This window comes from Hevea brasiliensis, chromosome 13 (assembly GCF_030052815.1).
Source record: "Hevea brasiliensis isolate MT/VB/25A 57/8 chromosome 13, ASM3005281v1, whole genome shotgun sequence".
NCBI classification, from domain to species: Eukaryota; Viridiplantae; Streptophyta; class Magnoliopsida; order Malpighiales; family Euphorbiaceae; genus Hevea; species Hevea brasiliensis.
Window position 1 is genome coordinate 8,404,644 of NC_079505.1, and position 13,306 is coordinate 8,417,949.

At 32.6% G+C, this 13,306-nt stretch overlaps 1 protein-coding gene and 1 pseudogene across 1 annotated transcript; both read right to left on the reverse strand.

Moving 5' to 3' along the window:
• Positions 1-949: 949 nt before the first annotated feature.
• On the reverse strand, positions 950-6,806 carry LOC131172034 (putative pentatricopeptide repeat-containing protein At1g12700, mitochondrial; annotated as a pseudogene).
• Positions 6,807-11,733: 4,927 nt separating this feature from the next.
• Positions 11,734-12,554, reverse strand: LOC131172035 (pentatricopeptide repeat-containing protein At1g12620-like). The gene is made up of 2 exons (XM_058132978.1): positions 12,266-12,554; positions 11,734-12,176 (listed from the first exon to the last, which is right to left on the reverse strand). Exons 1-2 carry the CDS (start codon positions 12,552-12,554, stop codon positions 11,734-11,736), a joined length of 732 nt encoding a protein of 243 aa, XP_057988961.1.
• Positions 12,555-13,306: the final 752 nt, after the last annotated feature.

Genomic DNA, 13,306 nt, shown 5'->3' on the forward strand with positions numbered 1-13,306 from the left:
CAATCTACAAAGACACAGAATTCCCAATCTGTACCACCATCATATGTAAAATCAAAGGCAGTTCCTTGTTCTTGTACGGTAGAACAAGGACTTGCACCTGAAGCACAAGAGCTAGATCCTGCACAAGAAGGGGAAGTGCTATGAGGCCACAGTACAATTGGGTTTTTTCTCCATGTGCATAACAACAATATAAAGCTTTGATATTTCCAACCTTCTCACGAAAATAAAATGACAATATACAGGACGCCAATGGCTAAACATATAAGATAGAAATACAAGTAAAGCTGCTATTGTATCAAAAAATATCATTCCATTATTAGCAACCATTTGAACATAAATCACTAACACCTATAATGTAAGTATCTACTACCCAAATTCTATGTATAATACATTCCAACATTTTTTGGAAGATTCACTTTCTTTTGACAGTAAGCAAACTCCAATATGGCAATTTTTATGTTTCTACTTCAACTGTCTAGCTGTCTTAAGCTTACACACGCCCACCCCCGCACCCCCCCTCCCCTCTCTTCCCCTTCTTTTTTTTTTTTTGTTTTTCCATCCTTTGAACCTAGCCATGGACCCATAACTATCTTCTTCTTCTTCTTCTTCTTCTTCTTTTTTCCGTCAATCCACTTTCTACTTTTTGCAGTTGCATCTTCAAGCAGAAAATAATGCAGAAAGTTGCAAATTAGGGAATAGGCACATTATTAATTGTGATTATGGAATCTCAAAATGCTTGCAAGATAAAAACCACAACATGCACTGATTTCCTGTATGGAAAAAGGGTGAAAAACCTGCAAATGCACATAGAATTAAGCACAGAACAAATATGCTTATACATTCTACATATATAAAAGGAATTATCCAGTTAGCGTGCGAGTTTTGCTTTGAGGAATATAATAAAAATTAGAAATTCATCATGGTAGGTTGATAAATGAATTGCCAACACTGAAACTATACACAAAATGCATTGATAAGGGAAGTAGCAGGGTCTCACAAGAGAAAGGGAAAGGTATCTGCATAGGCACAATAACAAATCTTAGGTTATTCACATACTCACCCAATAGTACTTCAGTCCTTTTTATCTAGCAATCAAACATATTCATTAATGTTAATGTGCATATACAACCTAAAATCATAATCTAGTGCTAATATATAGTTTCTTTTGAAAAGGGAAAGTAACTACTAGAGGGATTGTAATTGTACTCAAATGAAATATATTGAAGTAGCAATAACTCACAACATAACAAATACCTCGTCCATCTGTTGTGCAAGTCTTGATTGTTAAAATATCACTTAAAATTTGCATCTTTAGAACATTTGGAACGATTTCGTAGTTTTCTCAGAATGAGATCGTCATTGCGCGATAAATGTATTACCAATTCAAAGGTGGTGGCATCTGCAGAGAATCCTTTATCAACCATTTCATCAATAAGTAGTGTTGCCTCTGGTATATCTTTATGCCTGAGAAACCCTTGAATAATCACATTATAACAGCAACCATTCGGTAAACATCCACACTCTTCCATTCCTCTAAAGACTTTGTATGCTTCATCTAGTAAACCTTCATTGCAAAGTCCTTTTATTATTATACTATATGTATAAACATTAGGTTGTAAACCTTTTTCAAAAAGCCTAGAAAACAATTCCTTGGCATCAGTAAGCCTCCCAGCTCTACACATACCATTAATCAAAATGTTATAGCTCACACAATTAACCTTCAACCGACTTTTTTCCATCGCTTTAAATAGTGTGAGTGCCTCATCAAGATACCCTTGTTTGCACAAGCCATCAAGAATGATTGAAAAAGTCACTTTATCTGGCTGCTGACCATGAGAACACATGTTCTTGAAAACTTCTAGTGCAATTCCAGGTCGCCTTGCTTCCCACAATCCCTTAATAAGAGTATTATAAGTAACAAAGCACCGCTAAACTAAAGTTCATAAATTTAATTTTTAATTATTTTTTTTTATTTTTTAATTAATATATTTAAAAAAATTTCTCCATAGTAACTCTAATAATAATAGTAACTCTTATAATAATATCAAATAGGTGTTAATTATTTTCTATTAAAAAAATATTTATGACAAAAAAATATTTTATTTACCGTCAAATAGATCAAATGGGATATCAAATTAAAATTGATCTAATTTAATTAACTATTCTTTTCTTACTATATTTATAATCTTATTTATAAAAATAATTTATAATTCTAAATATATTTATCATAAAATATATTTTTATATTTCATATGTTAATGTTATAAGAAATCTACCAATAAAGGTGCATCTGTTTCTGCCAGTATATACACTAGTAATGACAAAATGTTACAACAGGTTTACTCGTAAAAAATATATTTTTTTATTTTTTAAAAATATTTTTATTTTTATTTTTATATTAAAAATTATATAAAAAATAGTTTTTTAATTTAAAAAATTAAAAATATATTATTATCTTCCATAATAAAAAAATAAATGACTAAAAAATATTTTTTACTTTTTAAAATTTTTTTAATATGTGTTATTTATTCTTTTATAATAATATAATTATTTTTTTATCATTGTGCATAAATATTTTTAATAATTATTTAATTTTTATTATGAAAAGTTATAATAATATTTTTATGAAAAAAATAAAATTATTAAACTGAACTTTTCTATTGATTTTCAAATCTTAATTAAACTTTGAAAAACTGAAAATTAATTTTCGTTTCTTCATTTAGAAAACTAGCACACATGAATGGAGATCAGAAAGAGATAGATGTGTAGATACAGAGGCCACATATATGTTAGTTTTATGAAAGAAGGGAAATCTTCATATGCCATCAATACTATATATCATCTCTTGAATATTGATCACAACTTGAGAAAATTTAAAAGAAACTACAAAACATTTAGAATTTGAAATGTGAACTGGCCAATTTCCTTCTCTATTGACAAAAACAACAGATCTCTGATGACAGACTCATAAGCATATTAGCAACTTCTTCTAACGGTAAGAATTTCAAAGCTTATCATAATGAAACCAACAGCTAGTGAGTCCAGATTGGAATTATCTTAATACTAGAGATTACTGCATTAATCATGGATTGGTGAAGCAATTCTCGGCTTCAGAGTACTGATTAATTCATACTTCTAGTGTTTTCCATTGTTTATCATTAAAGATCAGGTCATTTCGTGCATTCATTAGCTTCCATGCCAGGAACGGCCAGTCCGAGAAGAGAGCCATCAACGAGAAGAGCTTTCAGATTTTCCATCAGTGATTCCTATTTCAGGATGCCTAAACATATTCAGCTCTCAAATTCAGACGCCAAGAAAACTACGCTTCTCTTGCTGACCATTAGCCCCTTAAACCCTCTTCCACCCCAAGTGGCCCAGACTTTTCAAAAATTTATACCATCATCAGATGTAAAATCAAAGGCAGTTCCTTGTTATTGAATGGTAGAACAAGGACTTGTACCTGGAGCAGAACAGCTAGATCCTGCACAAGTGCTAGGAGGCCACAGAACAGAATAGGAAACTCTTTTACCTAAAAACGTAAATGTGGCTACTGAAATTAATTTAAATTCAAACAACGCAACACTAGCCACAACTGGAAATGGTGAGATTTATGAGTTAACTAGGTTGATTGTGAATTTCATGTAATGAGGCAAAAGATAGAAATTAGAAAATTGGCATGGGATAAGAAAATATTCTGAAATATATTTTTTTTATGAATAGAATTAGATTGAATATTCAAGAGACTGTACAGTATAATCAAAACTGAACAACTTTGTTAGTGAATTGAACCCATAGATGATATAAATTTTCACATCCAAAAACTCATTATCACAAGCTAAGCAGTAAGCAATATTTAGCTGAAATTCATTTAATACTAAAGAAAAGGAACTAAAAACATACAAATGAGATTCTCACAAGAAAAAGAAAAGTTGCATATAATATAACAGGAGCAGATTCTCACAAGAAAGAGGGAAAGGCATCAACATAGGCACAATAACAAATCTTAAGTCATTCTTATGCTTACCCAATAAAATAAAATTTAATGTTTTATGAGATTTGTTACTTTGAGATTAAGGAATCAGGTCAATAGAAACTTACCAAGCTCATGATGTCTCTATAATGAAGAAGAACAATATGTTCACAGGCCCTGCCAAGAAAAATAACATGTGAGCAAATTCAGCACAATAACAATACAAAGCTTGGCATTTCCAACCTACTCATAAAAAAAAATGTCAATATGCAGGACACAAATGGCTAAACACATAAAATAGAAAAACAAATTAAGCTACTATTACATCAAAAAAGGTCATTACATTATGTAGCAACCATTTCGACATATATCACAAACACCTATAATGCAAGTATCTGCTACCCAAATTCTATGCATAATCTATTCTGACATTTTCTGGAAGGTTCACTTTCTTGCAACAGTAAGCAAAATCCAATGAGGGAAATTTTTGTGCTCTACTTCAACCATCTAACAGTCTTAAGCTTACTACTTTTTTTTTTTCACCCTTTAAATCTAACTATGGACACATAACATTCTTTTGATGTTTTAGCTATCCTTCTTTCTGTCAAACTATATTCTACTTTTTGCAGTTGCATCATCATGCCGAATATAATGCAGAAAGTTGCAAATTAGGGAATAGGCATATTATGAATTATGATTATGGAATCACACAATGCTGGCAAGATAAAAACCACCACATGCACTGATTGCACTGATTTCCTATATAGAAGAAGGGCGACAAATTGGTGAATGCACAGAGAATTAAGCATAGAACAACTTGCTAGGGAATTCCAAATATAATTATACTTTCTAAATAAAAAAGGACCAATAACTCATAACATGACAAATACCTCGTCCATCTGTTGAGCAAGTCTTGATTGTTAAAATATCACTTAAAATTTGCACCTTTAGAACATTTGGAACGATTTCGTAGTTTTGTCAGAATGAGATTGTCATTGCGCAATAAATGTGTTACCAATTCAAAGGTGGTGGCATCTGCAGAGAATCCTTTATCAACCATTTCATCAATAAGTAGTGTTGCCTCTGGTATATCTTTATGCCTGAGAAACCCTTGAATAATCACATTATAACAGCAACCATCCGGTAAACATCCACACTCTTCCATTCCTCTAAAGACTTTGTATGCTTCATCTAGTAAACCTTCATTGCAAAGTCCTTTTATTATTATACTATATGTATAAACATCAGGTTGTAAACCTCTTTCAAAAAGCCTAGAAAACAATTCCTTGGCATCAGTAAGCCTCCCAGCTCTACACATACCATTAATCAAAATGTTATAGCTCACACAATTAACCTTCAACCGACTTTTTTCCATCGCTTTAAATAGTGTGAGTGCCTCATCAAGATACCCTTGTTTGCACAAGCCATCAAGAATGATTGAAAAAGTCACTTTATCCGTCACGACCATGAGAACACATGTTCTTGAAAACTTCTAGTGCAATTCCAGGTTGCCCTGCTTCCCACAATCCTTTAATAAGAGTATTATAAGTAACAAAGTTGGGAATTAAACTAGTTTTAATCATTTCATCCAAAAGTTTTGTTGCTTCATCTATCCTTTTGCTCTTGCAGTATCCATTAATCAAGATGTTGTAGCTAAAGACATCAGCTGTGCCACTGCTTACCATATGATCAAATAATTTTGTAGCTTCATCCATTTGGTTACACAGACAAAATCCGTCCATCAAAGAACAGTAAGTGACAACATCAGGCTTCACCCCTTGTTGGATCATTATTTTCATTATTTCTTGAGCTTTTGAAACCAGTCCTTCCTTGCAAAGATTGTCAATCAATATATTGAAGGTAATAATGTTTGGTGATATGTTTTGCCCCGCCATTTCTTTCAACAAGGCCAAAGCTTGATTCCATTTGCCTAAATTGCAAAGACCTTGAATTAAGCAGGTGTAAGTGACAACATTAGGTGAAATACATTTATTCCTCATTTGAGAGAAGAGGTCTAAAGCCTCAATAACTAGCTTATCCTTGCAAAATGCGTCCACAATTGCATTGTATGTCACAACATCTGGCTCACAACCTCTCTCAACCATTCCCTTTAGCAACTCAATAGCCACATTTGTTTTCCCACATTTACAAAGAGCATTTACTATCACATTGTAGGTATAAACATCAGGTTGATAACCTCCAGCAACCATATCATTGAAAAAATCTACTGCTCCATTGATTTTACCATCTATACAGAGCCCTTTAATTAAGGTAGCAAATGTCACAGTATTGGGCTCCAATCCAAATTTGATAATTTTCCCCAGAATTGAGAAGCCAAAATTCACAAGGTGTAAGCGGCAGAAACAGTCAATCAATATAGAAAGAGAGTAAATATCGTGTGAGATTCCTAGAGACTCAATTGTTCTGGACAAAGAAATAACCGTGTGATATTGTTTCATTCCCACAAGAGCAGATAAAAATCGACAAAATTGAACAATAGAAGGCAGAGGACGCAAAAGAATGATATGATTAAAGAAAGCTAAGGCATCATCAACGTCCCTAAAAGAAGAAGAATTGAACTTAGATCTCAAGAAACGTTGAGATTTTGCATCTTTAGGATTATGCGTGGAAGCAGAAGAATGGAAGTAATTGGTAAACAATAAGGATGGAGATTGAATGATACCCATTTCCGTTTGCAGTTGAAAGCGGAAGAACCTCTCAGTAGTTGTGAAAATCCTCCGCGCCGACATTATCATCTTCAGAGAAAGAGAGACGGCTCTGTATGTTTAGGGCGAAAGAGAGAGTGTTAAGCAATTATCTGTAATTTATAGATTTCTGTCTTTACGAAAACAGTAACTTATATTGCATTTACTATTCAGTTAAATAATAATTCAAATTGTTACAAAAAAATAATAATTAAAATAAAAAATGTTATTTTAATTTTTATTCGATTAATTATGTTTAAATTTTAATTTATCTATAAGGATTATTAAACTTAATTAATTTTTATTCGATTAATTATGTTTAAATTTTAATTAAATTACCTCTAAGAGAAAATCGAATCATACCAATGCACAACTAGCATTAAAAAATAATTTAAAATTTTTTATGTAAAATTTTATTTTATAGTAAAATAAATATTTAAAATTAAAATTTTAAATAATAAAATTATTTATATTAATGAACAATAAAATTTAATATATTAAAATTTATCTTTGAATAAATAAAAAAATTTAATGTACTTTTTGTGATTTAATGATAATATAATAAAAAATTCAATAATTTAAATTAATATGTTAAGAAAATAAATTATTAACAATATTTATTAGGACAATGAATTTTCAAGTTTAAAAATGACAAAAATTTAATAAAATAAAAATTACCATTAATTCACCATTTATCTCATTTCAAAATTTAAAATAAAATTCAACAAATATTTTATAATTCAAACAACAAGATTTTTGAATAAATTTATTTTTAAATATTTTTTAAATTATTAAAAAAGTACTTATTACTTTTATAAAATTTTTAAAGAATGAAAAATAATTAATGTAAGGGATATAATATAATTTACTATTAATATTTTAGGCTTTCGATGCATGAGATATAATTTAAAATAAATTAACCTATTTTATTAAATTCATAAAATAAATTAATCAATTTTACAGTTTTGAATTCAATTATTCATAATTATTAAAATTAGAAAATAAATTAAACTTTATTCTCCTATTATTTTAGTGGATTTTTTTTTTATTTTCTTCACATTTAATTGAACTTTGTTAATTGCTATGTATTACAATGATAAATATTTTTGTTTTGAGGCAATAAAAATGAAAAATTGAAAAATATTCCAGCGTCTATTTGGCCAACTTGCACTTATTTAATAATACTAAGTTTTCTTTAAATGTGTATTTATACATTAGTTGTATTTGTATGCATATTTATAAATATCAAGAAATTGTAACAACTCTAAGACTTCTCACAAGAAACAGGGAAAGGCATCAACATAGGCACAATAACAAATCTTAAGTCATTCTTATGCTTACCCAATAAAATAAAATTTAATGTTTTATGAGATTTGTTACTTTGAGATTAAGGAATCAGGTCAATAGAAACTTACCAAGCTCATGATGTCTCTATAATGAAGAAGAACAATATGTTCACAGGCCCTGCCAAGAAAAATAACATGTGAGCAAATTCAGCACAATAACAATACAAAGCTTGGCATTTCCAACCTACTCATAAAAAAAAATGTCAATATGCAGGACACAAATGGCTAAACACATAAAATAGAAATACAAATTAAGCTACTATTACATCAAAAAATGTCATTACATTATGCAGCAACCATTTCGACATATATCACAAACACCTATAATGCAAGTATCTGCTACCCAAATTCTATGCATAATCCATTCTGACATTTTCTGGAAGGTTCACTTTCTTGCAACAGTAAGCAAAATCCAATGAGGGAAATTTTTGTGCTCTACTTCAACTATCTAACAGTCTTAAGCTTACTACTTTTTTTTTTCACCCTTTAAATCTAACTATGGACACATAACATTCTTTTGATGTTTTAGCTATCCTTCTTTCTGTCAAACTATATTCTACTTTTTGCAGTTGCATCATCAAGCCAAAAATAATGCAGAAAGTTGCAAATTAGGGAATAGGCATATCATGAATTATGATTATGGAGTCACACAATGCTGGCAAGATAAAAACCACCACATGCACTGATTGCACTGATTTCCTATATAGAAGAAGGGCGACAAATTGGTCAATGCACAGAGAATTAAGCATAGAACAACTTGCTAGGGAATTCCAAATATAATTATACTTTCTATATAAAAAAGGACCAATAACTCATAACATGACAAATACCTCGTCCATCTGTTGAGCAAGTCCTTATTGTTAAAATATCACTTAAAATTTGCACCTTTAGAACATTTGGAACAATTTAAATATCTAGGGAAGGAGTTAGTTTGAATGGAGTGATACTGCCCCAAAGTAATCACTTTAAATATCTAGGCTCAGTCCTTCAAGTAGACGAGGGATGTGAGGAGGATGTTAGTCATAAGATTAAAGCCGGATGGTTGAAGTGGAGACGTGCCACGGGAGTTTTATGTGATCGTAAGATTCCCAATAAATTGAAAGGAAAACGGTGTCGGAAAATTTTGAAATTTATATCCCCGCGAAGCTCTCGACGAGTGGAGCGCTCTGGTACTCTCGGTTTTCTCATGGGGTTCAAGGTTTGCGAGAAATCTAGCCCAAAAGTCGAAATGGGCTAAAAACTTCCCGGGCAAAAATTGGACAAACTGCTCGATGGATTTCGGTGTTCTTGGTGTCTATGGAAAGCTCTCGACGAGTAGATGATTTTAGACACAAGACCCGGTCCGATTGGTGGCCGGATCGGCCGGATTTCGGCCGGGAAGACGAAAAGCCGCGCGCGCGAGGGAGGGGAGTTCGCGCGCGTTTTACGACCGTTTGGAGCGGTGGCCGGCCATGGGGGAGGGCCGAGGTGGGGCGCCGGCAAGGTGGGGAGGCAGGGGAGGTGGCTGGCCGGCGGGCTGGGGCGGGAGGAGAGAGAAAACGGGAGGAAGAGAGAAGGGGGAGGGGACGCGCGCGGGAGGAAGAAAAAGGGAAGGGAGCCGGTCCGATTCGACTGGTCCGATTCGGTCCGGTTCGATTTGGCCGGTTCGATTCGAAATACAAAATTTTAAATTTTTACTCTGCCTCGGGACCGAAAACGAGGTCCAAAAATTTCGAAAAAATTCCAGAAAACTCAGAAAAATTCGTAGACTCCAAATATATTTTTAGTTCTGCCACGTGGTCTTTACATTAATTTTTAAAAATCATCAAAGTTCATATTTTCAGAAAATCGAACCCGATTTTTAAAATTAAAAAAATTCCAAATAATTTCTTAAAATTTTAATAAAATTAAAATACCAATATTACTCATAAAATAATAAAAATTTAAAATTTTGGGGTGTTACAGGAAGTGCTAGAAGGCCATAGAACATAATAGACACTGGTGATAACCGGCCAGGAGATATAGGAGGCACTTTTTCTTGAAAAAACATAAATCTGGCTACTGAAATTAATTTCAAATTCAAACAACACTAGTTACAACTGAAAATGGCGAAACGTACGAGTTAACTAGGTTAATTGTGAATTTCATTCAATGAGGCAATAGATAGAAATAAGAAAATTTGCATGTGAAAAGAAAATTTACTGCAATAAATTTTTTTATGAATAGAACAAGATTGAATATTCAATAGAGTATACAGTATAATTTAGTCAAAACCGAAGAACTTTGCTGGTTAATTGATCCCATAGATGATATAAATTTCACATCCAAAAACTCATCATCACAAGCTATGCAGATATTTAGCTGAAATTTATTTAATACTAAAAAAAGGGGACTTAAAACATACAAATGAGATGATGGTAAGCAATCAGGCCTAAGACACGCAAAAAAAAATTAATAATAATAATAAATAAATCATAATATAGTTACCAGTTACTATCATGATTATGAGATTTGTTACTTTGAGATTAGGAATCAGGTCAATAGAAACTTAATAAGCTGATGATGTCTCTATAATGAAGAAGAACAATATGTTCACAGGCCCTGCCCAGAAAAAATAACATGTAAGCAAACAAGGCATGGTAACAATGTAAAGCTTCTGACATTTCCAATCTACTCATGAAAAAAAAATGTCAATATGCAGGACACTAATGGCTAAACATATAAAATAGAAATACAAGTTAAGCTGCTATTATATCAAAATATCTCATTTCACATACTCACCCAATAGTTCTTCAATCCTTTTTATCTAGCAGTCAAACATATTCATTAATGTTAATATGCATATACAACCTAAAATCATAATCTAGTGCTAGTACATAGTTTCTTTTGAAAAGGGAAAGTAACTACTAGAGGGATTGTAATTGTACTCAAATGAAATATATTGAAGCAGCAATAACTCACAACATAACAAATACCTCGTCCATCTGTTGAGCAAGTCTTGATTGTTAAAATATCACTTAAAATTTGCATCTTTAGAACATTTGGAACAATTTAAATATCTAGGGAAGGAGTTAGTTTGAATGGAGTGATACTGCCCCAAAGTAATCACTTTAAATATCTAGGCTCAGTCCTTCAAGTAGACGAGGGATATGAGGAGGATGTTAGTCATAAGATTAAAGCCGGATGGTTGAAGTGGAGACGTGCCACGGGAGTTTTATGTGATCGTAAGATTCCCAATAAATTGAAAGGAAAATTTTACCGCATAAATGATACGGCTATGTTATATGGTAGTGAGTGTTGGGCACTGAAAGAGTCATATGCATCTAAGATAAGAGTTGCAGAGATGAGAATGTTAAGGTGGATGAGTGGCCATACTAGACTAGATAAAGTCCGTAATGAGAGTATTAGAGAAAAGGTAGGAGTGGTGCCAATTGAAGATAAGTTGAGAGAAGGGAGATTGAGGTGGTTTTGTCATGTGAAGCGTAGACATACGGAGGCTCCAGTTAGACAAGTAGAGCACATTAGGTTAGAGGATAGAAAGAAAAAAAGGGATAGACCTAAATTGACTTGGAGGAGAGTAGTACAACATAACCTAGAAGCATTACACATTTCTGAGAATTTAACCCAAAATCGTTCAGAGTGGAGAAAGCAAATCCATATAGCCGACCCCAAATTTTTGGGATAAAGGCTTAGTTGAGTTGAGTTGAGTTGAGTTTAGAACATTTGGAACAATTTCATAGTTTTCTCAGAATGAGATCGTCATTGCGCGATAAATGTATTACCAATTCGAAGGTGCTGGCATCTGCAGAGAATCCTTTATCAACCATTTCATCAATAAGCTGTGTTGCCTTTGCTACATCCTTATGACCGAGAAATCCTTGAATAATCACATTATAACAGCAACCATTCGGTAAACATCCGCTCTTTTCCATTCCTCTAAAAACTTTGTATGCTTCATCTAATAATCCTTCTTTGCAAAGGCCTTTTATTATTGCACTATATGTATATACATTAGGCTGTAAGCCTTTTTCAAAATGCCTAAAAACTAGTTCTTTGGCATCATTAAGCCTCCCAGCTTTGCACATACCATCAATCAAAATGGTAAAACTCACACAATCAGGCTTCAACCGACTCTTTTCCATCGCTTTAAATAGTGTGAGTGCCTCATCAAGATACCCTTGTTTGCACAAGCCATCAAGAATGATTGAAAAAGTCACTTTATCCGTCACGACCATGAGAACACATGTTCTTGAAAACTTCTAGTACAATTCCAGTCGCCCGCTTCCCGCAATCCCTTAATAAGAGTAGTATAAGTAACAAAGTTGGGAACTAAACTACTTTTAATCATTTCATAAAAAAGTTTTGTTGCTTCATCTATCCTTTTGCTCTTGCAGTATCCATTAATCAAGATGTTGCAGCTAAAGACATCAGCTATGCCACTGCTTACCATATGATCAAATAATTTTGTAGCTTCATCCATTTGGTTACACAGACAAAATCCGTCCATCAAAGAACTGTAAGTGACAACATCAGGCTTCACCCCTTGTTGGATCATTATTTTATTTATTTCTTGAGCTTTTGAAACCAGTCCTTCCTAGCAAAGATTGTCAATCAATATATTGAAGTAATAATGTTTGGTGATATGTTTTGCCCCGCCATTTCTTTCAACAAGGCCAAAGCTTGATTCCATTTGCCTAAATTGCAAAGACCTTGAATTAAGCAGGTGTAAGTGACAACATTAGGTGAAATACATTTATTCCTCATTTGAGAGAAGAGGTCTAAAGCCTCAATAACTAGCTTATCCTTGCAAAGAGCGTCCACAATTGCATTTTATGTCACAACATCTGGCTCACAACCTCTCTCAACCATTCCCTTTAGCAACTCAATAGCCACATTTGTTTTCCTACATTTACAAAGAGCATTTATGATCACAGTCTAAGTATGAACATCAGGTTGATAACCTCCAGCAACCATATCATTGAAAAAATCTCTGCTCGACTGATTTTACCATCCATACAGAGCCCATTAATTAAGATAGTAAATGTCACAGTATTGGGCTTCAATCCAAATTTGATAATTTTGCCCAAAATTGAGATGCCAAAATTCACAAGGTGTAAGCGGCAGAAACAGTTATCAATATAGAAAGAGAATCAAGCTTTGTATGTTTGGTTGCTGAATAGGCTCTGTATGTTTAGGGCGAAAGAGAAAGCGTTCAGCAATTATTTGTAATTTATAGATATCTTTATGAAAACAGTAACTCATATTGCATTTACTATTCAGTTAAATAATAATTCAAATTGTTTCAAA

What these genes read in the sequence shown, in the direction of transcription:
- LOC131172035 (XM_058132978.1), bottom strand. Translation starts at nt 12,554, where the DNA reads ATGATCCAACAAGGGGTGAAGCCTGATGTTGTCACTTACAGTTCTTTG. An exon ending in GGAAGCGGGCGACTGGAATT is followed by an intron (nt 12,177 to 12,265) that starts GTACTAGAAGTT and finishes TGTGCAAACAAG; the next exon opens with GGTATCTTGATGAGGCACTC.